This window comes from Mollisia scopiformis (assembly GCF_001500285.1).
Source record: "Mollisia scopiformis unplaced genomic scaffold LY89scaffold_1, whole genome shotgun sequence".
NCBI lineage: Eukaryota > Fungi > Ascomycota > Leotiomycetes > Helotiales > Mollisiaceae > Mollisia > Mollisia scopiformis.
In genome coordinates this window covers 693,970-707,189 of record NW_017263581.1, presented here as the reverse complement: position 1 = coordinate 707,189, position 13,220 = coordinate 693,970, and the positions used below count along the sequence as shown (strand labels likewise).

The window sequence follows — 13,220 nt, the reverse complement described above, 5'->3', positions numbered from 1 at the left end:
CTTTGATCACGATCATCAAAATGGAGGTCGAAACCATAGCCAAAGACGAAGAGGTGGTTGGACTCCTCAGCTACCATTCAGATGACGACCATGACAACAGTCTTACTGAAAAAACTCACCAGATATCTTTAATTATTCAAGTCCTTCTCTCCACCTGGGCAGTAATTTCTATACTCGTTCCCTCCTTTCTGCTTCCAGGAACACCAAAATCGAAGATACATAAAACATCTTACCTCGATGGTCTTCGAGGTGTCGCATCAGCAATCGTATATTTTCATCACTTCTCGATTGATTGTAAGCAGTGCGAGCATGTTTCCCAACTTTTCTCGATGCTCAAACCCCTATTCTCGTTTTATTGAACCGTCGCTGACATTTTACCAAATAGGCTACCCTTGGACCCAGTATCCTTATGGCTCATCACCCTCAGATTATCACATTATACAGTTACCTTATTTCAATTTCATCATACAAGCGAGGTCTATGGTGTGCATCTTTTTCGTCATTTCGGGCTTCGTTCTCACTAAGAAGGGGTTCACTTTAATGCGAAATGGAGAAGATGGACTTCTGTTCGGGTCCCTCTCATCTTCTGTCTTTCGCCGTGGGATGCGATTATATATACCGACTATCATATCCACTTTCGCATCGATGCTTATGACGAGGCAACATTGGTATTTTGAGCACCATTGGACCCCGAAGCTATTCCCAACCTTTTGGCAGCAGTTTGACGATTGGCTGTTTCAAACGAAGGTCATGACCTGCCCTTTTCAATATGTTGATGGTAATGATGTTTTCATGCCTGAGTATGACTCGCATCTCTGGACGATCCCGGTCGAGTTCCATGGATCAATGATAGTGTTTATGTCGATGATAGCTGCAGGAAAGATGCCGTACGGATCACGAATTGCAGCATTTGCAGGTTTTACCTGCTACTCATTGTGGGTTGGATTTTGGACGGTATTCCTCTTTCTGATGGGGGCCACACTGGCAGCGATCCATGTCTGGCAAACAAGTTCGAAGAATACTCCAAGCCACAATTTGGTGAGATTTCCTAGCCCGACGCAGGAGGATGCACCAGTACTTAATCAGAATGGACGACACGTCGGAAATATCAGATCTGCTCTCTCTTTTTACTGGTCGAAGTTCGCTGAACACCACATTGAAAGCGTCAAGTCGACTCTCTCTGCACACTCCTCACGAATCACATCTGTTACCTCATCATACTCCGAAAGATACTTTCAGATGATACCGAAGAGATTGTTGAGATTAATTGCCTTCATTAACATTAAAGGCATTATGGTGACAATGGGAGCTTTAATAGGGATGTATATTATCTGCTTTCCAATGGCTAGACAACTAGACCATCCCTGGGGTTACTCCACAATCATGTCATATACACCAGCGAACTTTTCACGACCAGATATACCAGAGAGATTTTGGAGGTCAATAGGCGCCGCCATTTTCGTCGCAACCATGACACAAAGTCCGATACTTCAAGCACCTTTTACTACTTCATTCGCACAATATCTTGGCAAGATATCCTACTCGCTTTACCTCATTCATGGACCACTCTTGTTTACTTTAGGGACTAAGATGTGGATGCAGGCGAGAGAGTTCGAGAATTGGGGGTCGGAAGACCAGAAACCCATTGATACCCATCGAACGACTATGTATCATGTCCGGTTCTGGTACACATTTTTAGTCCTGTCATTTATCCTCGTTTGGGCCTCGGATGTGTTTTGGAGACTAGTCGACGTCAAAAGTGTGCAATTCGCATCATGGCTAGAGAAGCAATGCCGGAAGAAGGAATAGTGAGGGTAATTATACAAGAGCATTGATTTGCAATAGCGATGAGCTGGTGAATCTTGAAGTACCAAAAGTTTCAGCGGCGTGTGGTCTAAGATGGCATCGGAGTTTTGACTTTACATTAATTTTCAAAGATCTTTCGTTTTCCAGACTTCGCATAAATATGGAACTATGGAACAATTGAATCGAGTGGCAATCGCATATTCATCTAATCTGAAAGAAAATTCGCTGCAAAACATGATCGCTTCTGGATTCAGCATTCAAGCAGTGCTTTAGCCATGCCAAGTCAACTTCTTGGGGAGCAGCCGACGAATACTATTAATGCATCACGGACCACTACGTGAAGACACCTTTAAGAAATGGGATGGTTATCCCCATCGCTGTGTCATGTCATGTACTCATAAGACTATTTCATCAATTCCCCGTAACGTTTCATCTTCGAGCTCGCATGATCAAGCGAAGTGAAAAGGGGTATTATCCGTTCGAATTTAAGTCTACACTCCAATATCTGGAGGCCCAAATGGCAATATAGGATTTATAATATATTTATGAGATCACACTTTCTTCTTCAACCATCCACCTCTTTTTCCCATCCACACCCACAAACTGCCCAAACGCATACCTCTTCCCCGCTCTGCCAATCCTCTTCTCCATCTCCTCACTACTCAACCTCTCACAACATTCAAAGTCCGCCAGAAAATGACTATCACACAGGTAACTCATCACTCCGGCTAAAGTATCAGGTTTCCTTGGCATGTCCTTCAATTTCAGCTTCCAAAACAAGAGTCCCACTACGACAAGAACCATTATGCCCAAAATGGCCATAGAGGTATACGCACAGATCAGGAGCTCGAGGTAGATTTCGTTTGGGGAGTAAGGTATTATGGCGAGGGTTATTGTAAGGATATCTGCGAGGAAGGTGGTGAATGCTATAAGTGCGGCGAAGAAGTGACCTCGGATGAGGGAGGTGTAGAGCACTAAAGGTGGGAGACTGTGTCGTTGGAAGAGGATGCTGGATTTTGCTGGCGCTGATGACTGTATGAGTCGGCGAAATGGTGTAAGGGTCTGTACTTCTGTCACGACTGTCAATTGTCTGTGCTCCGTAACCATAATCTCAACATCGAAGTAGTGAAATCCTGGCCGCGGAAGCGCTTTCTGAGAAGAGACGCGACGAAAAGGGTTCGGAAGCCACTTACTTCGTTCAATACCCTTCCAGTACATAGCTATTATGGTTCCCATCGACGACTGGTACTCTTAATCAATCACGTCTGCAAATATTTAGGCGCACTTACCATGAAGAAGCGAGGTCCAAACAAATTGCTGTTGAAAAAACGGTTGAAACCAGAATTGGACCCATCCAAGAAATACGCTACAACTACACCTAGCAGCCCAAAAATAAACGTCACAAAAACAATGTCGATGATAAAAGAAATTCGATGAGTCTTTTTTTCAGGCTTGATAGATTCTGTAGCAGGCTTCAAGGATATCTGTGTCCAGCCAGGGGAGTATGTCTGAGTAGCAGGAATGATACCATACCTCTGTACTCTATCTTGTCCCTGGTACATGCCCAGCTGATATCGTTTGTCACCTATGTGTGCTTTAAGACTTTTGGATGATATGTTGTCATTCATACTTCTGAAATCGTCAAGGACTTCGGGATGATGAAGTAAGCACGCGATAGAGGCAATAGAAGATGGGTTCGAGTAAACTCCCGTGGTACTCCGGTACACCATGAACATTATGGTAAGACTCATGATAGCGATGAAGGAGAGAAGACCTTGAAGAAGGCGAAGGACTGTCCCATCAGCGGAAAGTTTAGGAGGCCAACACATCTCGGAACCACATCCATAGTGCAAGTCGAGGAACAAAACCTCAGATGCTAGCGGTGCCAAGAGTCCGACTACTAGATACGCCGAGGAGGTCCAGAACATAAGCCATCGTCCTTTGAAAAGTGCCATGATTGGATCAGGTGTCAAGTTGCTGGAGAGATAAAAGGTGTGGAGCACATCACTAGCGAGAGCACCATCTGGATGTGATAGTTGAATGAAAGGCTCTAGAAGCTTGACGTTCGCATAAAGAGATGTCCAGAAGATTTTGACGAAGATTGCTAGGAGCAGAGGTAAGTATCCTGCTACAAATACCCACCAGAGTGGCCAGGTGATCAAGACAGTCTGAAATTTCGAGTTATTATCCTGGGTGGAATCTGGACTTGGTTGGAGCGTTTCCACTGACGTGTACGGTACGGTGGCTGTCTGAGCGTATCCGGCAGAGTTGGTTGTGATTACTGTCGAGAGGCCTGTCTGCGTGATAATTTGCTGTGTTTGTGTAATTGTGTATGTATTAAGAATGGTGTTTACTTGACCCACAGCATCAGTGCTGAGAGAAGTAGAGACAAGAACTTTGGTAGCAGTAGCAAGGTATGCATTTGTTGAAGCAACTCCTGTAGAGTAGCTATTGGTAGTGACATATGCCCCGGGATTGGTTGAGAAGAAGGTTTCGGTCAGCCAATTGGGCGAATTGATCGTGCCGGGACTGATTGACTGGGGACTTTCGGTCAGTGTGCTGGTAGTTGGTACGTAAGCACTTGGAATTGTGGCTGACGTATACGCTGTCGAAGTGGAGACGCTGCTGATAGCCAGATATTCGCCTGGCATAGTAGTTGCTGTCTCTACTGGCGTTGTTGATGCAGACGATGGCATTGAAGTAGGCGGAGTTGTAATTGCCGGAGATGTGCTTGGCGAAACGGTGCGAGCCGCAAGATTTAGTCTCCATGGTCGTTCGAAGGGCTTTGCGGATGCAAATAAACCATTATCACCTGACATAACATTCGTGAGTATAGTCGGGAATGTGCTCGCTGCGGACACTTCAAGCACTTCGAAGCTGCTCTGGGTATCCTGACGTCTTTGCAGCAGGTTACTGAGCTTGGAAATTTCCGGAACATGTATTCTGTTCTCGACAAGGGGTAGAGTCCGTGCAGCATATTCCAGGATCGCAATGAGCGCGAGGCATATTGCAAATATGAAGAGTAGACCGGGTGCTCGGAGAATGAATGGCTTGTAAAATCGAGGAGGAACACTGGTTAAAGCAGCTACGCACACATTAGCTTGAGCGCAATAATCGACGAGAAGAGAAACAGAGGTGTTGACAGGTAATTGCTGAAGCAAGTACGGCGTTTGTCATCTCGAGCGCGCCCAAAATTTGAAATCCAGATGAGTCAAGCTTACATGAAGATGCACCCTGTTGGGACATTTTGCCAGATCGATATTGTGATGTACTTCACAAAGCCGACATTTGACTTTTTTCAGTGGTGGGGATTAGGTAGCTTCTATGTCTGAAAATCGACATCTCATGGTGTGGTGCTGGCTCGACTCCTCAGCCTCAACTGCCTCCACATGAGGAAAAGACATGTCTGGGAAATAAGCCTGGACAAGCATATGCAGGGGATCGAAAATAGAAGCACAGCAATTGCTTGATTGGGTATAAAGTGATGTTGTTTTTCTTGGCGCAAACACGGCTTGGGGGCCAGGCTTTCGAAATCTCGATGTTTCACGCACTGAGGCTGAGGAATGGCTCAATAGCCCAAAAGTTTATTCTGTACTTGGATCAAATCGCGGCACACGTGTCAAGAACGGCTGCACTTTGCAGACCGATATTTCATGGCTAGGCTATGCTTAGCAATGAGTAACAACACTCAGAATTAAGAGATAAAACAATCGACACTCCAACAAGAACGCCCAATGCTTGAGAAATTATTATCAAGTGCTTCTCTGTGAGCGGAGCAGCATTAAGTCCTCTGCTTCAACGCCAATTTCTGATCGATTCCCTTTGAATGCAAGCAGCTTCTACTGGTCAGAGAAGATTGAAGCTCCCAAGTGGTTAATGGGAAGTCAGGTGCTTACTGCAGATCATGTGACACATGTATCGTGACGTCTTGAGCTGATCCTTCAGGCAGGGTAGGCAACAAGTCGAGCTGAAGACTAGTAAAAGGATCTTATATTTCGCTTTTCCTCAACTGACTCCGTAAGTCTATGAGTATTCTTTATGCTGCAAAATGGGATACAGTGAAAATTGCTGTCAATTATGCGCCGTCTCGATAAATGTCGCCCGCCTTCGCACCAAGAATGAGCCCCAGTCGGCTGGATGGGGATACTCGAGTGGAGAGTACTACTCCGGCGATGCAATGGGTGCCCGATGTACAACCTTTGCAGAGCGAAGTGGGTGCGAGAATATTCCTCACGAAACAGCGGAATGGATACATCTACCTGGACGATGGTGTGTTTTCGAGGGTGGGTATAATGGATGGAAGATCGGAGCTGAGGAGATGAAGGGTATGAATCTTCCACGATATATTATGAGGAGACCGAAGGATGCGGATTTTGATGGCGAGGGAGCGGATTATGAAGAGGAGTCGGATTACTTTCTTACATCGCAGACTACGTGCCCTCCGGATGATTTCGAACCGGGAGAACTGGAGCACGTGCGTTACGGTATCGATAACTTCTTTCCTCAGAACTATGCTGTTTTGAGCAGTGATGATGACATGGACGTCGGTGTTCCAGTCCATGATTCTTGTTGGAAGATCTTTGAACGTATTTGCAAGATGAGGTTGGGTAAAGTTGATCTCCAAGGTTTCATGTTGTTGTGGTTTGTGAGTGTCAGAAATTGAAAATCGAGGAGTGAGTGCTGACGTACCATACCAGAGACAAGCCTGTGGGAATTGTGGCTTTCAAAACATGAAGCAGGAACCTGTTATAAGAGAATGTAGGGAGCAGTTTTGGTGCCACTTGCCTGGGACTGAGGTTTGTTTCTGCCTGTCACTCTGAACGGCAGTACTGACACATACAGTATTTGGGTGCCAATCCTCATGACATACCTGGCCTGCTACTCGGAGTCTCAGACCAGTACAGATCTTACCCCAACGGCGATAACGTATTTCAGGCTCACCAACCAGGAATTGGGGATCCATCAGTTTACGAAAGCCAAACAGATCCGTTTTCAAAACTTCCAGCTGAGCTCAAGAACATAGTTCTATCCTATCTTTCATCCCAGGATATAGCTAGACTTCGTCTAGCTTCGCGATCCTTTCGACAACTGCCGAAACAGCTTTTCCTGCGTCTCTTACAGGATGAGTTACCATGGTTCTGGGAATTCGACGAATTGAAACAGCTGGACGATGACTGGTGGAAAGAGTGGTTCAAAAATGACGACCCTGAGAAACAACACGAGGAACATGCGAACAGAATCAGGAAAAGTAGGGAAGGCAATTTCACCGAAGATGTGAATTGGCTTATGGTGTACAAGCAGCTTTGCGTGTTGAAGAAAGGTGTTCTCGGAGTGAGAAACAGAGCGAGAATTTGGTACATGGTGGAAGAGGTAGTGCGAAGAATTGCAGAGCTGAGGGAGAGACTTTCTGATGATTCTGGTTATGATCTCAGAGGTCGTGAGACCTTTCCCGTTGAGCCAACAGAAGATGAGGTCGAAGCGGGACTGGTCAAGAATGATCTTTACTGTCCAAGGTGCCAGGTCTTCCAAATTCAGAGGGAAAATCCAACTTAGATGGGTTCTGGAAATTAGATATAGCATAGAATACCAAACGATCGATCAATCTTGCTGATGAACGTGGACGGAATAGTATCGCGTGTGTCTTTAAGGGTGCTGCTGCCTTGAATTCGAGGCCGCTAATTTATATAGCTTCTCAGATTCTCGAATCTGGCAACACGAAACCCCGCCAAACTTCATACCATTCCACCACAACCACATACCGACAAGATGGCTCCCTCCATGGATATGACAGCCGTGATCGCGATCATCATCCTCAACTCAGAAGACGGGTCCCGCATCTACGAGAAATACTACAACGTCCCCCACCGCAATCCCCACGGAGCCAGTACATCTCTCCTCCCTCCCTGCATACATATCCACCAGCTAACAATACCCCCAGCCGTGCGCTCACAAGCCTATCCCGACGTCAAGTCCCAAAAAGCTTTCGAAAAGGGCCTCCACGAAAAGACCGCCAAGCAAACCTCCGATGTCATCCTCTACGACAACAAAATCGTGCTCTACAAATCCGAAAGCGACGTGATGATGTACGTCGTTGCAGGCCTGGAGGAGAACGAGATTATGCTCTATAATGTGATCTTGAGTTTGAGGGATAGTTTACATTTATTGTTCAAGTATGCGCCTATCACTTCTCGGTACAATCTGCCCCTCTTCCTCCCCCTCCCTTTTTCAGGAAGAGGATCATCTTGCAGGGCAGGGCTGACGGGAGATGAATAGGCAATCGGTAGACAAGCGTACGATTATCGAGAATTACGATCTGGTTGCTCTCGCCATTGACGAAATTGTGGACGATGGTGTTATTTTGGAGACGGACCCGACGATCATTGTGCAAAGAGTTAGCAAGGCGCCCACACAGGATGTTACGCAATTGAAGGGCATTGATTTGAGTGAGCAAGGCATGAATAATTTAGCACAGTTTGGAAAGGCGAAGTTGGGTGATTGGTTGAGACAAGGTCTATGAACTGGGTGGTATTCTTGCTCTGGAGAGATTGGTCCTGTGGCAGACCGATATCTAGGCGGTGACTTGAGGAAAGGCAGCTCATAGAGTCTCAGGAGTCTATATCAGAGTCCATAGAGTGGCTACGGGGCGAAGTCATAGGTGACATACGAAAAGCTTGGGAGTAGACTGGAGTTCTGGTGCAGCATTTCCTGGCGCGGAAAGCTCGATCTGAATTTAACTGAAGCATTGCAATCTGCAATAGCTGGTATCTATTCTATTACTTCTCGATGACAGTTGCTGCCTTGCGAAGCCTATTCATAACTGCAGCAGCAATGTCTCCTTCGTCCTCTATACCCTCGACATATATAACATCTACAGCCTTCTGATCCAATTCTCGAAGTGCAGAGAAAAGCCCGTGAGCGATGTCCTTCGTCCCCTTGCCAAGCGAAATTTCAATGATGTTTGCAACTCTCTCCTTTTCGGGCAGGTCCCAGCTGTCAGGAATTTCACCTTCACCATGTGGAGAGGATTCAGTCGCCGCATTCCCTTGCCAGAGTTCCCCTTGCTGTATCTTGTACGAATTTGTAGAATCCAGTGGTCGGACGTTTAGGACTTTTGTGCAGATGTTCTTGGAACGGTCTTCCCGGCTCCATTTGGCATTGTGAAATCCTGCCCACTCAGACCAGTTCTTCGTACACACGATACCAATTGTTGCTGGTCGGCCAAGATTTTCGTACCCAAGGTGAGATATCCGTCTGTGTTTTGCCTCGATGATTTTCCACACTTCCAGCGGAATTCCTGCTTTGAAATCTTTGAGCGCACCAGATTCGTAGAGGACAACCTTAGCCTTGGGACTGTAGTGCTTGTATTTCATCCCAGGAGCCCTTGGTGCGCTAGCACCTATCTCGCTTTGGTCCTTGTAACCTTTCACCACCCCAGACCAACCCTCACATTCGCGGATATCGTCAATACTCACACCTCCTGGTCTGAGCACGACTGGAGGATCGCATAGTCCGTCGACCACCGTACTTTCGACCCCAACTTGACATGGGCCACCGTCCAATATGATCTCTATTCTTCCCTTCATGTCGTGCAAGACATGCTCGGCGGTCGTAGGAGATGGCTTGGTAGAAGCATTTGCTGAGGGAGCAGCAAGAGGAACTCCAGCGATGTAGATGAGTGACAGTGCTAGAGGCGATTCTGGCATTCGTGCACCGAATGTTGTTAACCCGGCTGTGACCTCTGGAGCGAGTTTGCTTTGCTTCGGGTTTGGAAGCAGGATTGTCAAAGGTCCTGGCCAGAATCGTTTGATCAGAGGTTTGTATATAGCAGGTATCGGATCTCTATGTGCCCCGTTACCATTGATCTGATCAGATGGGTGGATGAGGTCTCGTAGCATAGTAAGGTCGCAAACGTGTATGATGAGTGGATTGTCTGATGGGCGACCCTTCGCTTTGTAGATTCCTTTGACCGCATCACTTCTCGTTGCATCTGCCCCAAGTCCGTACACGGTCTCCGTTGGAAACCCTACTGGTATACTGGTTTCTCGGAGGTGCTTTGCAGCTATCTGCAAGGGCTCAAGAACCGCCGAAACGTTTGGCAACGTCCACGTTTCGAGGGTCTCGCGGTCTTCGAATTTGCCCATATTACTCGTATCAACAGGGAGGACGCGAGTGTTCAAAGACGACTCGGTATCCACACTACTGACAGCCATCGTGGAATAGTCGTGGGAAGTCAAGTATCGTAGAGGTTTGCAGTGTGTAAATTCGAAAGCCAATCCAGACCAGTGTAAAATTCACCGTGGTATTCTTCGACTCCGGCGCTTGAATGAACCTGTAAAAAGTATGTGAAAGCTGTTGGACATGCTTATTGTTCCAAGGAGTATGTTGTGTAGTATTTCAATACATTTGTAGAAAATGGTCGTTGTGTGTGAAGCGTTTGTTATGGAGATGCGATGACTCAAGTCGAGATAAAAATTTAAGAAGGCTGAGAAGATCATTTACGGTAACCTTAGCGCGAGGCTGACATTTTTAGCTCCACCACCACATCTTTCGATTCCGAGGCCTTCAATGCCAGAAACAAAATATGTTTCTCAACTAGTTGCGTGATTCAGAACATATTTGGAACTTAAACAAGGCCACAATGGCAATACCTCGAGTTTGTTGATGTCATGAGCGACCATGGCCCTGTTTTCTAAGCTACCTATCGACTGCGATTCCACTGGATCTTCTCAGCCATGGATCGACACTAATTTGATCATGATACACGCTTTGTGCACGCTGCATTGACGAGTCTTGAGGAGGGTCGTTCCGAGGCTCTCGATGACATATCACGACAGGATAGTTCTGTTGAGAGAACTCTACATACAGCGAAACCTAATATAATCGATACTCAAGTTGGAGTCGCATGAACGAAACACATGGCAGCGTTCAAATTTCCACGATTTTTCTAAGCTTATGAAGCTTCTGGTAATCTTGGCTGTCTAGTGTATGATCACCTTAGTACCAGTCACTTCTTTGACCCTTTCTTCTCTGAAGCCAAAGCTTGCACCGCGTCTTCCAATGTAAGCTTAGTTTCCCCATCGTATACTCTGAGCTCTTCTCTTGCAATTTTCGCTTCTTCCATGATTGCGTGTTTGATCTTGTCTGATCGTGGTGTGAATCGTGCTCTGAATGGTTCTGGTCTCATGTTCTCACAATCGGTATAGGCAAAGATATCAAGTTTGACCTCATTACCCTATCCTAGTCAGCCACTTGTTGTTTAACATCAGAATGATACTCACATGCTCATCTAGACTAGGCTTGATGTTAAAAGCCCATATTAATCTTGTCAAAGAGTAAAGTAATCCTTGCTCCGCCAAGGGTTGACCGCTGCATTGTCGTCTGCCCCAACCAAATGGATTCATGCCTTTGTTGTTGGGGTAAGCTTGCTCCAGACCGTTAAGGAATCTCTCAGGCCTGAAGTTATCAGGTTCTGGGAATTCTCTTGGGTGTCGATGTATAGCCCAGATGTTACCTAGAATGTTGGTTCCAGCTGGGAAGCGGTATCCACGGTACTCGAAGTCGACAGTGTTGGCATGAGGAATACCTGCTAGAACAGTGACTGTCCTCCATCGTAGTACCTCCTTGACCAAAGCGGTACAGTAAGGCAATTTACCATCAACATCTTCCCAGGTAGGAGAGGTGTTGTCACCCACGACGGAATCGATTTCAGCTTGTGCCTTTCTCTGTACGTCCGGAAAGACGGCCATCGCGAGAATGCAGCTGATCATGGTGCTTGAAGTTGTATCAACCCGGCCACCAATCAGATTCGCTGTCAGCCCCGCAACTTCAACATCGCTCAAGCCGTATGTCTCCTGGCCGTTTAGCAGAACCTTGGAAAAGTTGTTCCATTTTGATTCTGCGCCTTCCTGAACAATGAAATTTCCAAGTCAGTATGCTTCTCTAAGATGGTAAGGTGGTAACTCGAGAGTTATTCGCCCTAATAAGAATACGAGACAACCTGCGTATGTCTTTTCAGGCCCGTGGAAGTCACGTACTTGAGATAGCATATAGAAATACTGCTGAAGCACTGTTGTTGTGTCTCGAATCATGCTTGGTAAGGCGTACACCCATGAGGGTAGTTTCGTCAAAGCTGGCACAGCTTCCATCAGAAACTTCCCCGGGATGACAAAGTTCACCCCTTCCATGATCGCAAGTGCTTGCTGGGCGACATAGTCGTTCTTTGTGTCAATTCGGCGACCCCATCCAATGATCGATGTTGTCGAGACAGAGTATCTCTCGATGGACAAGACATAATCTTCAGGATCTTGAAGGATGTCTCGAATCAGTAACTTGGACTCGTTGGCTTGGATGCTTCGAAGGTTGCGAACTGCTTGAGAGCCCACAGCAGAATGCTATCATACTCTGATCAGCGTCAAAGCCCTTCATATGATTCATATTTACGCACCATTAGTTTTCTGTGTATTCTCCACCTATCACCATAAACTAGCGTTGTCTGATTCGTTTCTGTTGCATTGATCAAGTCACCCATAACAATCAAATGTGGCCTCGAACTCACACATCAGCTCTCTTCTCCATCAGCTCGGATGCTACCCACGCATCCTGCAAAATGATTCGAGGATGTCGGCCCACCCAGATCGTGGTCATAGGATTATTGTAGTACTTCGCCCATTGTTCCTATTCTATCCAAGGTCTAGTTTTTGGAAGCTGGAAATGATTCCCAACGATCGGGAATGGAAAAGGTCCAGGTGGAAGTTTGCGGCGGAGGATGAGCATGCGGCTGTAGTCGACTAGTATGAGAAGACATGATATGAAAAGAAAGCCGAAGAAGAGACTGGGTATTCGGTTAAGAACTTGAGTAGTCAACGATGAGATATCCATGATTTTTCTTTTGTGAATTGAAATGAAGATCCCATGTCCAGAGTATGATGCTTTGTACTCTTAGATTTATTCATAGAGCATGGGGCTCTCTAAGACACTAGATCGCAAATTGTTGATGCTGCCAAGTCCCTGGAGTAAGCTCACGACCCCACCTTCTGCAATGTGGGGTCGTGCCCACACTCACTACACGTCTCTATCTACACCAGAAGATTCTGAAACTATGCTTGTGTTGGAGCTTTCATGAGTCGTGGTGGTTGCGGGGTAGCCGAAGTTAGCCGATAAATCCTCTGCAGTGACCACTAGTACTGTAACAAATACAAATGCTCAAATTCGAATGGCATGGGGCTGTATCATTGTAGTCCCAGTGGGTTGCGGCTCTTGGATTTCTTTCTGAGCACTGTACTTGCAGTGCTGAGATTAAGCCACAGTTCAACTTCCTGCCGTTTCACAAGTTCTGTTCTCGAGCATTTCGACAGACTTGGAGATCAATGTCATAGTTCTTAATGAAACAGGTTTGCGCCATCTCCAGATCAATA

The 13,220-nt window shown here is 46.3% G+C and overlaps 6 protein-coding genes across 6 annotated transcripts; 3 read left to right on the top strand and 3 right to left on the bottom strand.

Annotated features, from left to right (window-relative positions):
* Positions 1-20: 20 nt before the first annotated feature.
* On the top strand, positions 21-1,962 carry LY89DRAFT_712897 (uncharacterized protein; the record flags this gene model as incomplete). Its single annotated transcript, XM_018218009.1, has 2 exons — positions 21-294; positions 386-1,962. The coding sequence occupies 2 exons, from the start codon at positions 21-23 to the stop codon at positions 1,807-1,809; spliced, it is 1,698 nt and encodes a 565-aa protein (XP_018078296.1). The 3' UTR covers positions 1,810-1,962.
* Positions 1,963-2,349: 387 nt separating this feature from the next.
* On the bottom strand, positions 2,350-5,052 carry LY89DRAFT_662720 (uncharacterized protein; the record flags this gene model as incomplete). Its single annotated transcript, XM_018212664.1, has 3 exons — positions 2,350-3,048; positions 3,096-4,891; positions 5,028-5,052. The coding sequence occupies 3 exons, from the start codon at positions 5,050-5,052 to the stop codon at positions 2,350-2,352; spliced, it is 2,520 nt and encodes an 839-aa protein (XP_018078295.1).
* A 406-nt stretch (positions 5,053-5,458) lies between these two features.
* On the top strand, positions 5,459-7,398 carry LY89DRAFT_712895 (uncharacterized protein). Its single transcript, XM_018218008.1, has 3 exons — positions 5,459-6,451; positions 6,504-6,602; positions 6,649-7,398. Exons 1-3 carry the CDS (start codon positions 5,855-5,857, stop codon positions 7,357-7,359), a joined length of 1,407 nt encoding a protein of 468 aa, XP_018078294.1. The 5' UTR covers positions 5,459-5,854; the 3' UTR covers positions 7,360-7,398.
* Positions 7,399-7,528: 130 nt separating this feature from the next.
* Positions 7,529-8,672, top strand: LY89DRAFT_679211 (coatomer zeta subunit). Its single transcript, XM_018213827.1, has 3 exons — positions 7,529-7,690; positions 7,745-7,976; positions 8,080-8,672. Exons 1-3 carry the CDS (start codon positions 7,573-7,575, stop codon positions 8,321-8,323), a joined length of 594 nt encoding a protein of 197 aa, XP_018078293.1. The 5' UTR covers positions 7,529-7,572; the 3' UTR covers positions 8,324-8,672.
* On the bottom strand, positions 8,495-10,258 carry LY89DRAFT_679209 (translation factor). The gene has a single exon (XM_018213826.1). It carries the CDS (start codon positions 10,014-10,016, stop codon positions 8,580-8,582), a length of 1,437 nt encoding a protein of 478 aa, XP_018078292.1. The 5' UTR covers positions 10,017-10,258; the 3' UTR covers positions 8,495-8,579.
* Positions 10,259-10,692: 434 nt separating this feature from the next.
* Positions 10,693-12,642, bottom strand: LY89DRAFT_776142 (cytochrome P450). Its single transcript, XM_018222016.1, has 4 exons — positions 12,251-12,642; positions 11,841-12,197; positions 11,085-11,711; positions 10,693-11,038 (listed from the first exon to the last, which is right to left on the bottom strand). Exons 1-4 carry the CDS (start codon positions 12,332-12,334, stop codon positions 10,811-10,813), a joined length of 1,296 nt encoding a protein of 431 aa, XP_018078291.1. The 5' UTR covers positions 12,335-12,642; the 3' UTR covers positions 10,693-10,810.
* Positions 12,643-13,220: the final 578 nt, after the last annotated feature.